At 36.9% G+C, this 13,853-nt stretch overlaps 1 protein-coding gene across 3 annotated transcripts; it reads right to left on the bottom strand.

The window, feature by feature from the left end:
* Window positions 1-2,576: 2,576 nt before the first annotated feature.
* Window positions 2,577-8,841, bottom strand: LOC141648239 (histidine kinase CKI1-like). 3 transcript variants are annotated; one of them, XM_074456755.1, is made up of 9 exons: window positions 8,634-8,841; window positions 8,094-8,445; window positions 7,327-7,548; window positions 6,062-7,130; window positions 5,378-5,952; window positions 4,047-5,252; window positions 3,587-3,921; window positions 3,202-3,472; window positions 2,577-3,036 (listed from the first exon to the last, which is right to left on the bottom strand). In XM_074456755.1, exons 2-7 carry the CDS (start codon window positions 8,154-8,156, stop codon window positions 3,712-3,714), a joined length of 3,345 nt encoding a protein of 1,114 aa, XP_074312856.1. In that variant the 5' UTR covers window positions 8,157-8,445; window positions 8,634-8,841; the 3' UTR covers window positions 2,577-3,036; window positions 3,202-3,472; window positions 3,587-3,711. The 3 variants fall into 3 exon arrangements, with proteins under 3 accessions (XP_074312856.1, XP_074312855.1, XP_074312854.1); XM_074456754.1 differs by lacking the exon at window positions 8,634-8,841 and having other exon boundaries at window positions 3,202-3,314; window positions 3,605-3,921; window positions 8,094-8,261; XM_074456753.1 differs by lacking the exon at window positions 8,634-8,841 and having other exon boundaries at window positions 3,202-3,314; window positions 3,716-3,921; window positions 8,094-8,250.
* Window positions 8,842-13,853: the final 5,012 nt, after the last annotated feature.

Raw genomic sequence — 13,853 nt, 5'->3', positions numbered from 1 at the left:
AACTGCTAATGACCAACTGTTGGTTTGTCCCTTGATGTTCGTACGATCTACAGCTGACTAATGATGAAACCAAAGCTCTTTCGATATCCTGAGCTACATGCCTTTGGACCATAGAGATAGCATACTCCATGAAACTTGAATCACAAGGTAAGGTAATCGGCCCTGAACTCGTCATTCCAAACTCTTCCTCAGCCAATCCCAAGAGCTCCTTTACAATCTCGCTGTTCAAATACGTCAATGGAATCATAAACCGGTTTTCATCCGTTGTGTAGACGACAAAGTAACCCTCTTTGGCAACAGGTCTTGACCAGGAAATCCTCTTCCTACTAGAAATAGCTAGTCTTTGCCATTTTTTCGCCATCTTAATAAGCTTCTTTGTGCTAATCATTTTGCGGATATTAAGAATGTGAAGATTAGTGCTTCTATTTTTATTTCCTTAGTGAAGTAATTACCGAAAAGAGTGTTTGGATTTGGATGCTTGAGATCTGAGAAGGGTCAAGTTTTATAGCTTCATGCTGAAGACATGTCACTTCGCAGTGTTGCTAACACAGAGAGACTGTTTCCCACCTATGATGAAAACTGCATCGAAGATTACATGGAATGACAGATGAGATGATATATGTACTGATAATCAAACTTGTTTTATATGACATGCATGACTTTATGGAGGATGGTCAAGATAGCCCTTCATGCCGTCGACTCACCATTGTGCAGTCTGCCAGTTCCTTAATAGCCCTAGTATATCAGATCAAGTTGTTGAAACCCATATGAGGCTCTCTCAATTGATGGTTTTGAAAGTTTTAACAAAGTATTATGAATCATGTAAAAATTGCTTCTTTTTGAATAATGGCATGGATATGGCTACATAAATCCGGCCCCATTACTCCGTCATAAGAGGGCTCCTTTGAGGCACTTGCTTCTGTACACAGATACTGTGTACTGCATCAAATTTTTTAATCTCAAGATATCTGCTAATGCACATTATTTACTATAAGAGTAAAAGTTCAAATCTTTGCATTTGATCAGGCTGTAAAGTGCTAAAAGCAAGGACATGATAGTATCAAGAAAACTGTTGTTCGATTCACAAAAAAATATACTCTCATTAATTCTGATCTCTAGGTATAACTACATCTGCTTTGTACAAAAGAATGGAAAAATTATATCTTAGAAACTAGAGATAAGCAATTGTTGTTGGCTAATTTGATCTTGATGTTCAACTAATGATGAGTATCTACAGCTCGCCAAAGAAGCAATCAATGCTTTCTCCAAGTCCTTAGCCACATGCTTTTGGATCATAGAAACGATGTACTCCATCAAACTTGAATCACAAGGTAAGGTAATTGGCCCTGAAGCAGCTATCCCGAATTCTTCCTCAGCCATCCTTAATAGTTCTCTGAAAATATCAGTCTTTAGATACGTCAAGGGAATCATAAACCTTCTTCCATCCGTAGTGTAAACGACAAAATGACCCTCGTCGGTCACTGGTCTCGGCCAAGAAACCCTCTTCCTGCTGGCAACTGCCATTCTTTGCCACTTCTTTGCCATCTTTATGAGTTTCTTTGTACTTATCATTTTGTAAAGTTTTATGAAATCTTTCGCAATAAGTAAATGTTATAGTTAAGAAATGTAAAGATGAATTAATTGTTTTGTGTGGTGTTTGATTGTGAAAAACTTGGGAGAAACGGTCAAGTTTTATAGCCTCAAATTAAGACATATATCACTTAAATGCTAACTATCACCTTGTTTTGATTGTTTGGGGGCAAAAGCATGTGGAAAATTCAGGTGGGTATGTCTGATTTGTTTGATTACCAATTATGTAGACCCTAATATGTCTTCTTGTTCATTGATTGTAAGGTTGTAACTTACAAGAATACAAGACTCTTGTTATCCACTACATTTGTTAATATACATACAGTACCAAAGTAAGGTACACCTAATAATGTTGCTTACAGTTTTGGAAAATATGAATGAGTTCATCTGATAACTGATAACTTTGCTGTCACCTGTCAATTTTGTTAGTATAATTGACAAATCTTGTGGTTGGTTAATTGGTTTCCATACTTGTACCAAATGTCCAGACTATGTCCGAAAAGATAAACAACTCAATCGATTTTCTACATGAGTTACATGTATTGAACTAATTAACTAGAACGGAGATTAAATCGTTTGCGCTTTATTTATCGTGAGTTAGCGGTGGTTTGATGAAATTTCTGGTGCATTTTTTATTGAGCAGATATGGTAAATCATACTAACTCATTCAATATTAGTTATTTGCCGTTTTATGAAGCGTGAGCTCATTTTATTGAACTATTTCGGCACAAAAAAAAACATTTATTAATCGACGAAATTAACATGAAGGTTTTTTCTATTATATAAACTTCTTGTATGCATACGCTTTACAACAGTCTTATGTGAATTACTGCCTTTTTTTAGTTAGATCCCTAAGGATTTAATCAAATTATAACCAAATCAGTACAATTCATTTGGTTTCCGAATGAATACGATTCATTTTCGTAACAGTTTTATAGTTCAATCCAATGCACTCTGAAACACATTCTCTCCTACTTTTGAACTAATTTCAAAGAGTAACAAGAGAACTTGGTATTAACAAATTTATTTCCAAATGTTTTACAATAATCGAGTTATGTCACAATATAAGTCGAAATTATTACTTGGGAATGGCGACTCATAAGGAAGACAGCATCCTCCATGAACAAGGAATCACAAGGCAAAGTAATAGGCCCATCACTTGGCACCCCGAACTCTTCTCTTGCCATCCGGAATAGTTCTCGGAAAAACTCGCTCTTTAAATACGACAACGGAATCATAAACCGCCTTCCATCAATTGTATAAACAACAAAATGACCCTTGTCAGCCACTCTTCTCGGAAATGCAACAACTCGTCTTTTAGATGCAATTAGGTTCTGCCATTTCCCTGCCAATCTGAAGAGTTTCTTGGTACTAACCATCTTTATTAAGAAGTTTACAAGACGTTGAACTGAAATTTCGCGGAAAACTGGTGTGCTAGGTACACAACTGTACAAGGGAAAAGAGAACTAATTAGGTGATATATAGGAGATGCAGGAAAGTACACTTCTTTGGTACTTTGCGTACTAGTAGCTGATTTCCTGACGGATGAATCTGTATGTATATAATTATTGTTTGTGTATGTTAAATTATGCTTAGGGTGTTGGAACAAACCTGCAATATTGAGCTGTATTTACAAATAAATTGCTCTTTTCAGGTAAACTGTCTCCCTTGAATGTTCTTCATGCCTTCATGTAATATGTGTGAGATGATTATCCTCTACTTGTCTGCAATGATGAGAAGAACATGTATTGTAAGACGAGAATGTCGTTCAATCAAGTTGACTTCTAAGTAGAGAGGTTGTTTCTGGATGACTCGTAATGAGAATTGTGTCGAAATCTATACTGAACAGAAAGTTTTGTGCTACGAAGACTGGAAAATACTGCTATCAAACATGTTTTCATCAAAAAAATGGTTCAGTCAATTTTCATTTGGCCAAACAGAAAGAGTGTAGAGTTGAAAACATTACGGATTGAAACATCCGGAGATGGGAATAAACCCAGACGTAGCATATTACCTAGCAATGATTTGTGTGGTTCTGTGTAGCAAGAAAGGTCATTAACAGCAAGCTGTAATTTCAATCGCGCCACCACGTCCTATGTAAGTTCACATATATAGCAGAAACTACCTCGAAGAAATGAGCCTCAACGCTTCAAAAAGCTGTTGTTCGTTGAGTGGTTTGGTCATATGGAGATCCATGCCCGCTTCAGTGATCTTATTCCCGGTCTCTCCTGGTTCATTAGCTGTAAGGGCAATGACCGGAATGTGGATTCCGTACTTCCTTTCCTCTAGTCTAATTCTTCTTGTCGCTTCAAAACCATCCATTATAGGCATCTATCAAAAAGAAAAAAAAAAATCACAAAACGATCTAGCGTCAGCTAACACAAATCATCTAATCATCTGAAACCGTGTCTTAACAAAACAAAGAAACAGAAAATTATGTCGGAATTCCAATTTACCTGGCAATCCATGAGAACAAAATCATAAGGAAACTTTGAAGGGACATCGCCGTCTATGTCATTCAAAGCCTTGGATATCAGTTCTAAGGCTTCTCTACCATTTTCACAAACTTCAGCATGACCACCAAGGTGTTTAATGAGGCTAGTGGCAATCATTCTACCAATTGGAATATCTTCCGCAACTAAGAACCTCTTCCCAACCAAAGGTTTGTTATTCAAGCTTGGGCCAGCATGCCCATCAGTGGTGGTTTGTGTCTCGCTAACAACGGGACCTGGTGACGGGTTACTAGACATTGAGCAATTCTTCAGTCTTGAAGATTTAACGGACTCTTCTTCTATCTCTCCAAGATTGACTATTGTTGTTTCCAGGACTTTGCTAGAACTACTGCTCTTATAGTCTAAGACTTCAAGGCGAGTATCATCATTTCGGGTATAAATTGGCCTCTCACCGTTTGAACTATAAAGTTCTTCACCATCTGATGATAAATTGTAGAGGAAATTTCTCCTAAAGCTCATTTTTCGTCTAGAAGCTTTGACCAATTCACCCCCAAACTCCGGCAGCAGCTCTATGACCCTAAACAAGCGATGACCATGAAGAGGCTCTTGTATTATGCAATCTGACCCAGGGAGACTCTCGTCTGCAAGACCCGAGAAATGGGCCTTTCGGGTTTCTGGCCTCTCCAACCAGACCACTTTGATACATGTGTCTGGATTATCTTTCCTGAAAAGGGCTACCGATCTACGCATTTCCTGAAAATCCCCTGCATTAGCATCGAGGATGAGCAGCACACACCTCACAGTCCCCGCAAAGGTAGGCCTTGCCAAGCTTCTGGTCGACGAGGTGTAACGTTGAGACGCATTAGTAAGCCTGAATTTGACCTTGTTCTTTAAAGCAAAAGGGATTTGGTTGACTTGTCTCACAACCACCACTTTTATACCTAAACTCTCCATGTACCTTTTAACCATGCTTCTTCGCTCATCGTTGTTAATCAAGAGAGCTACTATGGATCCTTCGAGTCTAGGACTATGAACACAACTACTTAGCTCAGAGCTAGAGTAAGTGTCTTGGTTATGTACCTTGTCCTGCCATGGAGTATTTATAGATTCACTCTCTTCTACAGTCAAGAAGATGTTGAATTTGAAACATGTCCCTCGCTCACCATTGATTTTGTCTACAATCTCTATATCACCGCCCATCAACCGAACCTGAAAAAAATTCACACGTTCAGTTAGTATTCTTTTAAATAGATCTGATCAAATGGACAAGCAGATTAGCGAGTTTGAGACGACTTAGCAGGTTGTGTGTATATGAAATTTCTTAATATACATACCAATGCTTGGACGATGCCAAGTCCTAAGCCAGTGCCAGTTTGTCCAGAAGAATTTTCTTTAACTTGAACAAAGTCCTCAAAGATAGATTTACGTTTATCTATGGGGATGCCAAGACCTGTATCCTCCACTTCGAACACAAACTCCATGCTTTTGGAATCCTCATTGGACATCCTCATAAGTTCTACGTTGTTATACGAATGCTTATTCCTGTAGAAGATGTGGGTCAAGCGATTCAACAGGCTATTCTTATTTGAAGCGATTATTGAATTTTCCAAGCTCGGTTTCTTAGCCCAAGCTCGAATAGAAATGTGACCACTTGGAGTATACTTGACGGCATTGCTCAATAAGTTACCAAGGATCTGCTTAAGCTTTCCTCGATCACCTATAACCGAGGAAAATTTTAACATAGAGCCATCACAAGGATCTAAAATCACGTCTACTCCTTTTTTCAAGGCGACTGGGTGATGTAAATCTGTTATGTCCTCGAGAAGTTGTTCCAAGTTAAAGCGTCCCTCCTCAAGCTGCATTTTCCCAGCTTCAATCTTACCGAAATCTAAGATTGAATTTACCATTGCTGTGCAATAAGAGAACTTTCTATTTAGTTCCTCAACATAAAATGCCATATGAAGTTAAAATTAAAAAAATTGAGCTTTAGATTTTGTGATATCAGGCAAAAGAAATACCTAAGAGGTCATCAGCACAGGCGGCGATCTTCTTAAGATTTGAAGCTAATTCAGAAGAGGGCTGAACATCATTATAGCAAAGATCAAGCAAGCCCTTGATGCATGCTAGATAGCCACGGACATCGTGGTTAGCACTCGCAAATGCCAAGCTTTGCTTCAAGCTCTTCCTCTCTGCTTGAGCTGTTTTATCCATTTGCCTCATATATGCAGCACATAGTTGCACCTCTCGCCACGCCGCCCTTACTATCAGGGCCACAAATACAAAGATGGAGATTAGCATAGCTACCATCATCACTATGAGAAGTATCATTGTCACCTTGGTGCGTTTGTGAACATCGCCTAACAAATCCCCATTGCTTGGAAACGAAAATACATATACCAATTCAACCCTGGCAATATCAACTTGTGAGCAGTAGAAAATATGTTCAGTCTGTCCGGTATTCAACCTGGTTGCCACATTAACACCATTCTGGGTTTTACATGAAACCTCTCCAATAATATGATCAGTGTTGCCTCCAAGAATCAATGCTTTATCACCTGTACTTTTGATCCGCACCGCTTTCATTCCTTGCAAGAGTACCCTGGTATCATCACCAACAGTTGCCATATACATGCTTCCGCCATTAAGATTATTAATATCGGAGAATAAACTGGTAATCCCTTTGACCGCGAACCCAAGAGATACTACTCCTGCCGAGCCTAGTCTTCCAGTGTCTAAGAATAAGTCAGGCTTGTCTCCTTTTTTGTTAATCCAACTAAAACCTAAGGAAGCATAACCATTTGAGGTATTCATTGCTCTTTGAAACCAAGTTTCATTAATTACAATAAAAGGTTCCATGATTTTGGCTTTGCCATTTAATTCACCAGATTCGGAGTGGACGGGTTGAGTATACCATGTATAACCGCCAGCACTTGAATTTGAGGAGCCAAATGTGGAGTTAGAGTATGCAGCATAGATTTTGTCACCGTCATCCTTATAGTATGAGAAGAATAGGCCATCCAATCCAATGTATGAAGCTTGAGTTGAATGAGGTGTTATCAATAGTGCTTCGAGTAACATAGGCGCCACCTAAGGATGAGCGGAAAAAACATATTTTAATCATTTCCTTCACCATTGAATAAGGGATTGACATATTTAAGAGACGTATATATCAGGGCCGTCTTTAAGTGTGTTCAAGTGGTGCGGTCAAATAGGGCCCCGAGATTATAAAGAAGTTATTACTTTGAAATTCAATAATGAGGAATTTCAAGTGAAAATCACAGACCTTACTTTGAACTTCAGAAAACAGGAGGTGTTCATGAACTGAGCCCAGCATACTTGCTAACGCTTTGGCCGATGAATTGACAGGAAGCACTAGTTTTGCTGCATTATCCACTCTGGATGCAATTCCATAAGTAGCTTCCATCTCCATATTATGCTTTATCATTTTCACTGTCTGATACCAATATGGTATTAGAATGCTCGGCAGCAGAAGCACAGTGAGTGTCTGCATAAAATTGCAAATAGATCATATTACTCAACCAACAAATTATCAGAACAAAAAGTAATATTCAATATAGTCGTAAAGAAACTCGTAAATAACAGATTTATAGTCTGATAACAAGCAAAGAAAAGACGACAATCATGCTATTTCTTACTTGGTAGAACTAAACCACTGATACATTGTTTCATTTGACAAAGAGACTTTTTTTTCGAATAAATAAACGAAAAAGATTCAATGCATACCAAAACTATGAAAAACGTGACAGGCTGAGGCCATGAAAGATGATTCTTCATAAAGGCAGATGACCTATGTAGTCTTCTCATTATATTTCAACTATGGGTTCACAAAGTTGTTAATACTTTTTCTTTGTTTTAATGGTGGTGAAATGAGCCCTAGGAAAATAAACATGTATGAAATCAATTTGAATGCATAAAGAGATTGTTGCACTAAATATATATTTGTGAGATATTAAGAAAATCTTTTAAGATATTACATTACAGAATCGCGATAAAATCTTTTATACTTGTTTCTAAGATCATAAAACATACCTTATTTAGCACATTTCCTTTTCTCTGTAGTTTGTATATGCTACCCAGGTTATACATATGCATTCAGATAAAACTTCAGGCGTGATCCTTGCTGCTCAGATGCAACAACTGTGCGTTCAGATAAAACTTCAGGCAGAGCTTCCATATTACCGTGGTTCCTCAAGTGTCTTTTGCTTCATCGGAAAGAATTTGTTAATTTAAAATCTAAGCTGATCGCTTAAACAGATCCTTGAGAATAAGACATCTTTGCGCGAGGCAAATAATGCAGAGCAGCAACACAAACTCCGAGAATGTGACATTAAATGTGAGCATTTATCTCGTCGTGCTCTGAGCAGCAATGTTGCTGCAAATCCTGGGATGAGATTGAATACGAAGGAAATCAGGCATGGAAATTTGGTTTTACCTTATCTGATCCACAAGATTATTATCGTCAAAAATATGGAATCTCCAAACGAAATGTACATTAATTTACAGGGAAAGGGTTTGGTTCAATCTTCTGTTTCAATAAAAAAAAAACAGAATTAGAGGGAGAGTTCGTACGGCCACAAAAGTTAAATACCATGAAGCACAATGGTTCCCCTGTCTGCTTCAGACGAGAAAGGGACAAGTTACTGCAAATAATTGCATCTGCGTCTATTGATAATGATCACCATGTGGTCCATGTCTGTCTGCTACATGTAAATGGACAGACAGTTTTGTCTTAGAGACATTCATCGCCTGAAGATATTTCAGGTGATGAAAAGGAGTTCTATACCGGCCTCAATGATCTTATTTCCGGTCTCTCCTGGTTCATCAGCTGTTAGGGATCCTTAGCAGCAACTCACCACATCATCATATATCGACATTATCCCAAGAAAGACCTAGAGTCTCTAATGTTCATGTTCAAGTGTTCAAGAATCATATAAATATGGTCCGACATCTGGTGCGACACATCACCTACTAAGTAAACCTCGACTCGTCCATCAACCTCAATCTAACTCCCATGCTGCACTTTTCTTGTTCAAATTTTGTTTCATCATCTTCCTCACAATGGTAACTCAAACATCTGATTAGCGATCTTAGTTATATACGCAGCGGCGTTATGAGGTTCTAACTCAAACATCTGATTAGCGATCTTAGCATAAAAAATCAACAAGCGCGGAACTCAAAACTAAATTATCAGCATGTCCACATTGAACAATCTTTGCATGAATTTGTAAACCAAAAGGGTAAATTCGCGCTTTTGTCGAAGAACTAAAAACTGCACATAAATCATACTCAGACAATGGCTTAAGTTGTTGAGATACAATTCATTGAGGAATTTCGTCGAACACTTGGCATGCTCTAACTGAAAAGTGAGATTTCTGTGACCCAGAAAACTTGGCAATACTACGAATCAACAAAAATTTCTGGGAAGAAATCATAAGGCCATCTGTTTTATTTGGGTGAATGAAATTAAGGCTGTAAAATTTGATTGTAACTTCAAAGGCAATGGTTGTATTTTTAGTAAATGAGGACGATTTGAATCATTTTTTGAAATAATGTTCAAAAATAAAATTATTGTTGTTTTAGGTTGATTTTTTTTGTTGTATTTGTTGAAATGGTGTCCATGTAGATTCGGTTTTTCGATCCTTTAATACGGTATAAATACACCGCCATTACATGACGTGTCTAAGGGGTTAAACACGTCATACCCGGTGGCGTGTCTATGCAGTGGATTTTACACCCAACATCAAGCTGGCCAAATTGATACAAATTAAACACGCCAATACAAATGGCGTGCTATACCCACAAATAGGATCCTACATCCCCCGCCAGACAAGAAAGATTGTATAACATGTTTCCATATATTATATATATATATATATATATATATATATATATATATATATATATATATATATAGAAATTGAATCTCGTGAGGCACCCTTCTTAGGGTGAGGCGGCTGAACTCATTCTATACCATTGGATCTAAATATTATAGACTCATAAGATGATGCCACGTGTCCCCTATTTAATTCCAACAAGACACGCACATTTCATTGAATACCCATTCATTTCGAACAACCAACGACACTCTCTTCTCTCTCTTCAAATCATCTTCGTCCTCCATTATCACCGAGCTCCCCGTCCGCCATTATCACCGAGCTTTTCCCCTACCGCCATTATGTTTAGCTTTCGACCTCCGTTATCAGTGAGCTGAGGTTTTGTACTACATTATCATCACAAATTAGGTATTTTCGATCTACTAATTTAAGTTTCGATTCATCTTCCTTTCATTCTGTATTTTTAAGTTTAATTTCCAAATTTATTTAGTTCGTCAAATTATTGTTGTTATTATGCGGGTTTTTGATTGCTTTGTGAGCATAATCGAACACAAAGAGAACGCATAAAATCAATTGCGATCGATTTCTCCGCATTTTCGTATGTTCCTTTCTATTTCTTTACTAGATTTTGATTTTTTTGCTTATTTAGTTAAATTTTAGGTTATAAACTTCATTAATTAGGTTAAATAAGGAGTTTTGCTCTTGTTTCACTATTTTCCTTCATTCGATTTTCATCGATTTTTTAATTATTCTTTGAATTGAAGTTTCATTGTTATTGTTCATTGTTAGTTATTGCCGATTTCATGTTTACCTGCTTAATGTTTAGGTTATAAACTTCATTAATTAGTTAAATTTTAGGTTATAAACTTCTTTGGATTGAAGTTTCATTTTTATTGTTCATTTTTCACTTGGACTTAATGTTTGTCATCTGTTTGTTAAGATTCGTTTACCTGCTTTTGTGAAACCTAGAACTTATTTTGTGAATCTAGAAGGTAAATTTGTGAAACCAAAGAGCTTATTGTTATATTATCTTCAAACTTGGCCTTAATTTTTGTCATCTCTGTTTGTTAAGATTTGGTTTACCTCTTTTGTGAAACCTAGAACTTATTTTGTGAATCTAGGAGGTAAATTTGTGAAACCAGTAGCTTATTGTTATATTATCTTCAAACTTGGCCTTAATTTTTGTCATCTGTTTGTTAAGATTTGGTTTACCTGCTTTTGTGAAACCTAGAACTTATTTTGTGAATCTAGGAGGTAAATTTGTGAAACCAGTAGCTTATTGTTATATTATCTTCAAACTTCATCTTACTTTTGTTGTTGTTGTTGCTGAGTTCTCATTGAATAAGGTCTCATGATTATTCAAAGGTTTGCATAATTACAAAGTTTTGTATAAATTACACTAGCTACTTTGTCTTCTGTTGTTCTTGCTTGAGTGTTCATTGAATAATGTCTGAGATTACAAAGAAGCAGAGAAAGAAATTAAGAAGAAAAGGTCTGATATTCAGTAAACAATGTCTGAGATTTAATTTTGTGAGGAATTTTATGAGGAATTTTGTGAGGAATATGAAACAAGTGAAATACAATCCTTTTTATTTTCCCGGTTTTTGTGCTTCCTAGATTTAATTTTGTGAGGAATTTGTGCTTCCTAGGTCTGAGAATCTCGTTCACCTTTTGTTCATTTTCCCAGCTTGTTAGTCCAACTACCTAGGATTTTGTGTTTTGTATTTTCACATTTCTTTTGTTTATCTAATATTTGTATTTCACTTGTTTCATAGACAAGTATGACACCTTGGTGCAATGGTTGTGTTGTTAATGTTCTTGACGAAGATCAAAGTCATTTCGCGCACTTTATGTCAAAAAAACAAACAAATATGGATTTCTCTTTTTCGCCGTTAAAGGAAGTTATAGTGCCTGGCCGTCACTATCAAGCATGTCATTCTGTTTTCAATAATGAAGGTCTTATGGAAAAAATCTTCTCAAAAATTAATGATCAGGAAGATAAAGCAAATATGGCGCTCGTTTGTCGAAATTGGGCTCAACTATTTCGATACACAAAAGTGCACCTGGGTCACCTTCTCATATTGGCTTTCTGTAGACATAAATGATATGAATGGTGTTCGGACTATTCGTAGGGGTCCTAGCATAGTCTTTCAAACATGCAAATGTTTCATGACGGACAATAAGATTGCCAAATTCTTAGTGCATTATATGCAAGCAAAAATTCCATCTCATAGTACTCATCTCAATGCTCTTGATGATGATTTGCACGCAGATCGCTTAATGAGTCATTGCTTGTTTTAAGAGCTACGCCGAGTGAAGAACGAGATATAGCTATTGGCATTGTTTCACGACTTACTACTCACTCGTACTGATATATCTTTTCTTGACTTACCTCTGATGATGATGTATATATAGCCTAGAGTTGTCCCTTGTTTGTAATGTACTATCTGTGTAACTAGGGCTTTGCACTTTAAGGTTTTAACTTTGCCCTTTTGTTATTTTGTATAATTTCGTAGTAGTGTCAACCTTCTGTATAATTACGTACGTCTTAGTTTAACATTTTGGATAACATAAATTATCATGTAATGTTGTACTTTTGTTTAAAATATTTGCATGGATCACTTTTCTATGTATTATGCAATGTTCTTTACTTCTGACTTTCTATTTAATTTTGTATTTGTTTTCTTACATATTCTTACATGCACTTATAATGACCAACTTATTTTGTGACCTTATTTTGTGAATTGTGGATTTTCTTTTGTGAATCTTGCAACTTATTATGTGAATCCTGGAAATTATTTTGTGAATCCTGGAACTTATTTTGTGAACTTATTTTTGTGAAGGCCTGAATAAGGACGTAGATTCACTGAATAAGGTCTGAGATTCACAAAACAAGGTCTGTGAATTCACCAAATAAAGTTATGAGCAAAATAGATGATTTAACTACTAATAATGACCAAGTTTCACAAAACAAGCCCTTAGATTCACTGAACAAGGTCTGAGATTCACAAAACAAGGTATGTGAATTCACCAATTAAAGGTATGAGTAATATAGATTATTTTAACCACTTATAATGACCAAGTTTCACAAAACAAGCCCTTAGATTCACTGAACAATGTCTCGAGATTCACAAAAACAAGGTCCGAGAATCTAAACCTTATCGACCAAGTTTCTTTATTTTGTGAACTTATTTCCTTTTGCTTTGTGAATAATAGGTTTTACCGAGTTGTAGGAATCAAGCCAAGCCAGATGAAGCGACGTTCGAGGACGTCATCAAGCTCTTTGCACCACTCTATTGAAGCACCTCACGAAGCTACCGAACCAGTCCCTAAGCCACCTAAAAAAAGACAAAAATTTACAAAGAGAGACTCGCTGTGTTGAGGACTCGGATGTCTCCTTCTGGGCTTTACCACTTTCTCAACAATAAGGAGAATCCACCATCGGATAAGCGATTGAAGCTATACAAGAAATGAGATTTGGTTCTCTATTGCACTTAAAAGATGTTGTTCCGGGTCGGTTGGCGTCGGCTAGTTTCTAATTATGACCACTTTGTACAGATCGTTGTGTGATGGGAAACTCCTTGTTTTAGAGGAAGATATCCATCTGTGCATGGGATTGCCAATGGGTCCAAACATTGTCGAAGAAGCAAAAATTGGAGATAAGTCCCCTTCTTATGTGTCTCTTTTGGAGGATTTCAAAAGTCAATACAATTGTAGTTCCATTGAGCTCAAACACATTATGGAAAAGCTCTCTACACAAAAAGATGGTGGAGATGATTTCAAACGCACTTTCATCATTTATATCTTCAATGCTTTTCTAGGCGGTGTTGTAGGCAATCGGGCTAGTTTGAGACTTCTTAAAAGTTTGGCAAACACCGAGTTGATCTCCGTATTCAACTGGTGCAATTTCATCAAACGCAAATTGGCTGGCCAAGTTGAGTCTTGGCAAAAGAAG

The sequence above is a fragment of the Silene latifolia genome, chromosome 3 (genome assembly GCF_048544455.1).
Source record: "Silene latifolia isolate original U9 population chromosome 3, ASM4854445v1, whole genome shotgun sequence".
In the NCBI taxonomy this organism is placed as follows: Eukaryota; Viridiplantae; Streptophyta; class Magnoliopsida; order Caryophyllales; family Caryophyllaceae; genus Silene; species Silene latifolia.
The sequence above is the reverse complement of the archived record's forward strand: the minus strand, read 5'-3'. Positions and strand labels throughout refer to the sequence as shown.

What these genes read in the sequence shown, in the direction of transcription:
- LOC141648239 (XM_074456753.1), bottom strand. Translation starts at nt 8,156, where the DNA reads ATGCATATGTATAACCTGGGTAGCATATACAAACTACAGAGAAAAGGA. An exon ending in AAGGAAATGTGCTAAATAAG is followed by an intron (nt 7,549 to 8,093) that starts GTATGTTTTATG and finishes AATTTTATGCAG; the next exon opens with ACACTCACTGTGCTTCTGCT. An exon ending in TTGAGGCTCATTTCTTCGAG is followed by an intron (nt 3,315 to 3,715) that starts GTAGTTTCTGCT and finishes TCATCATTGCAG; the next exon opens with ACAAGTAGAGGATAATCATC.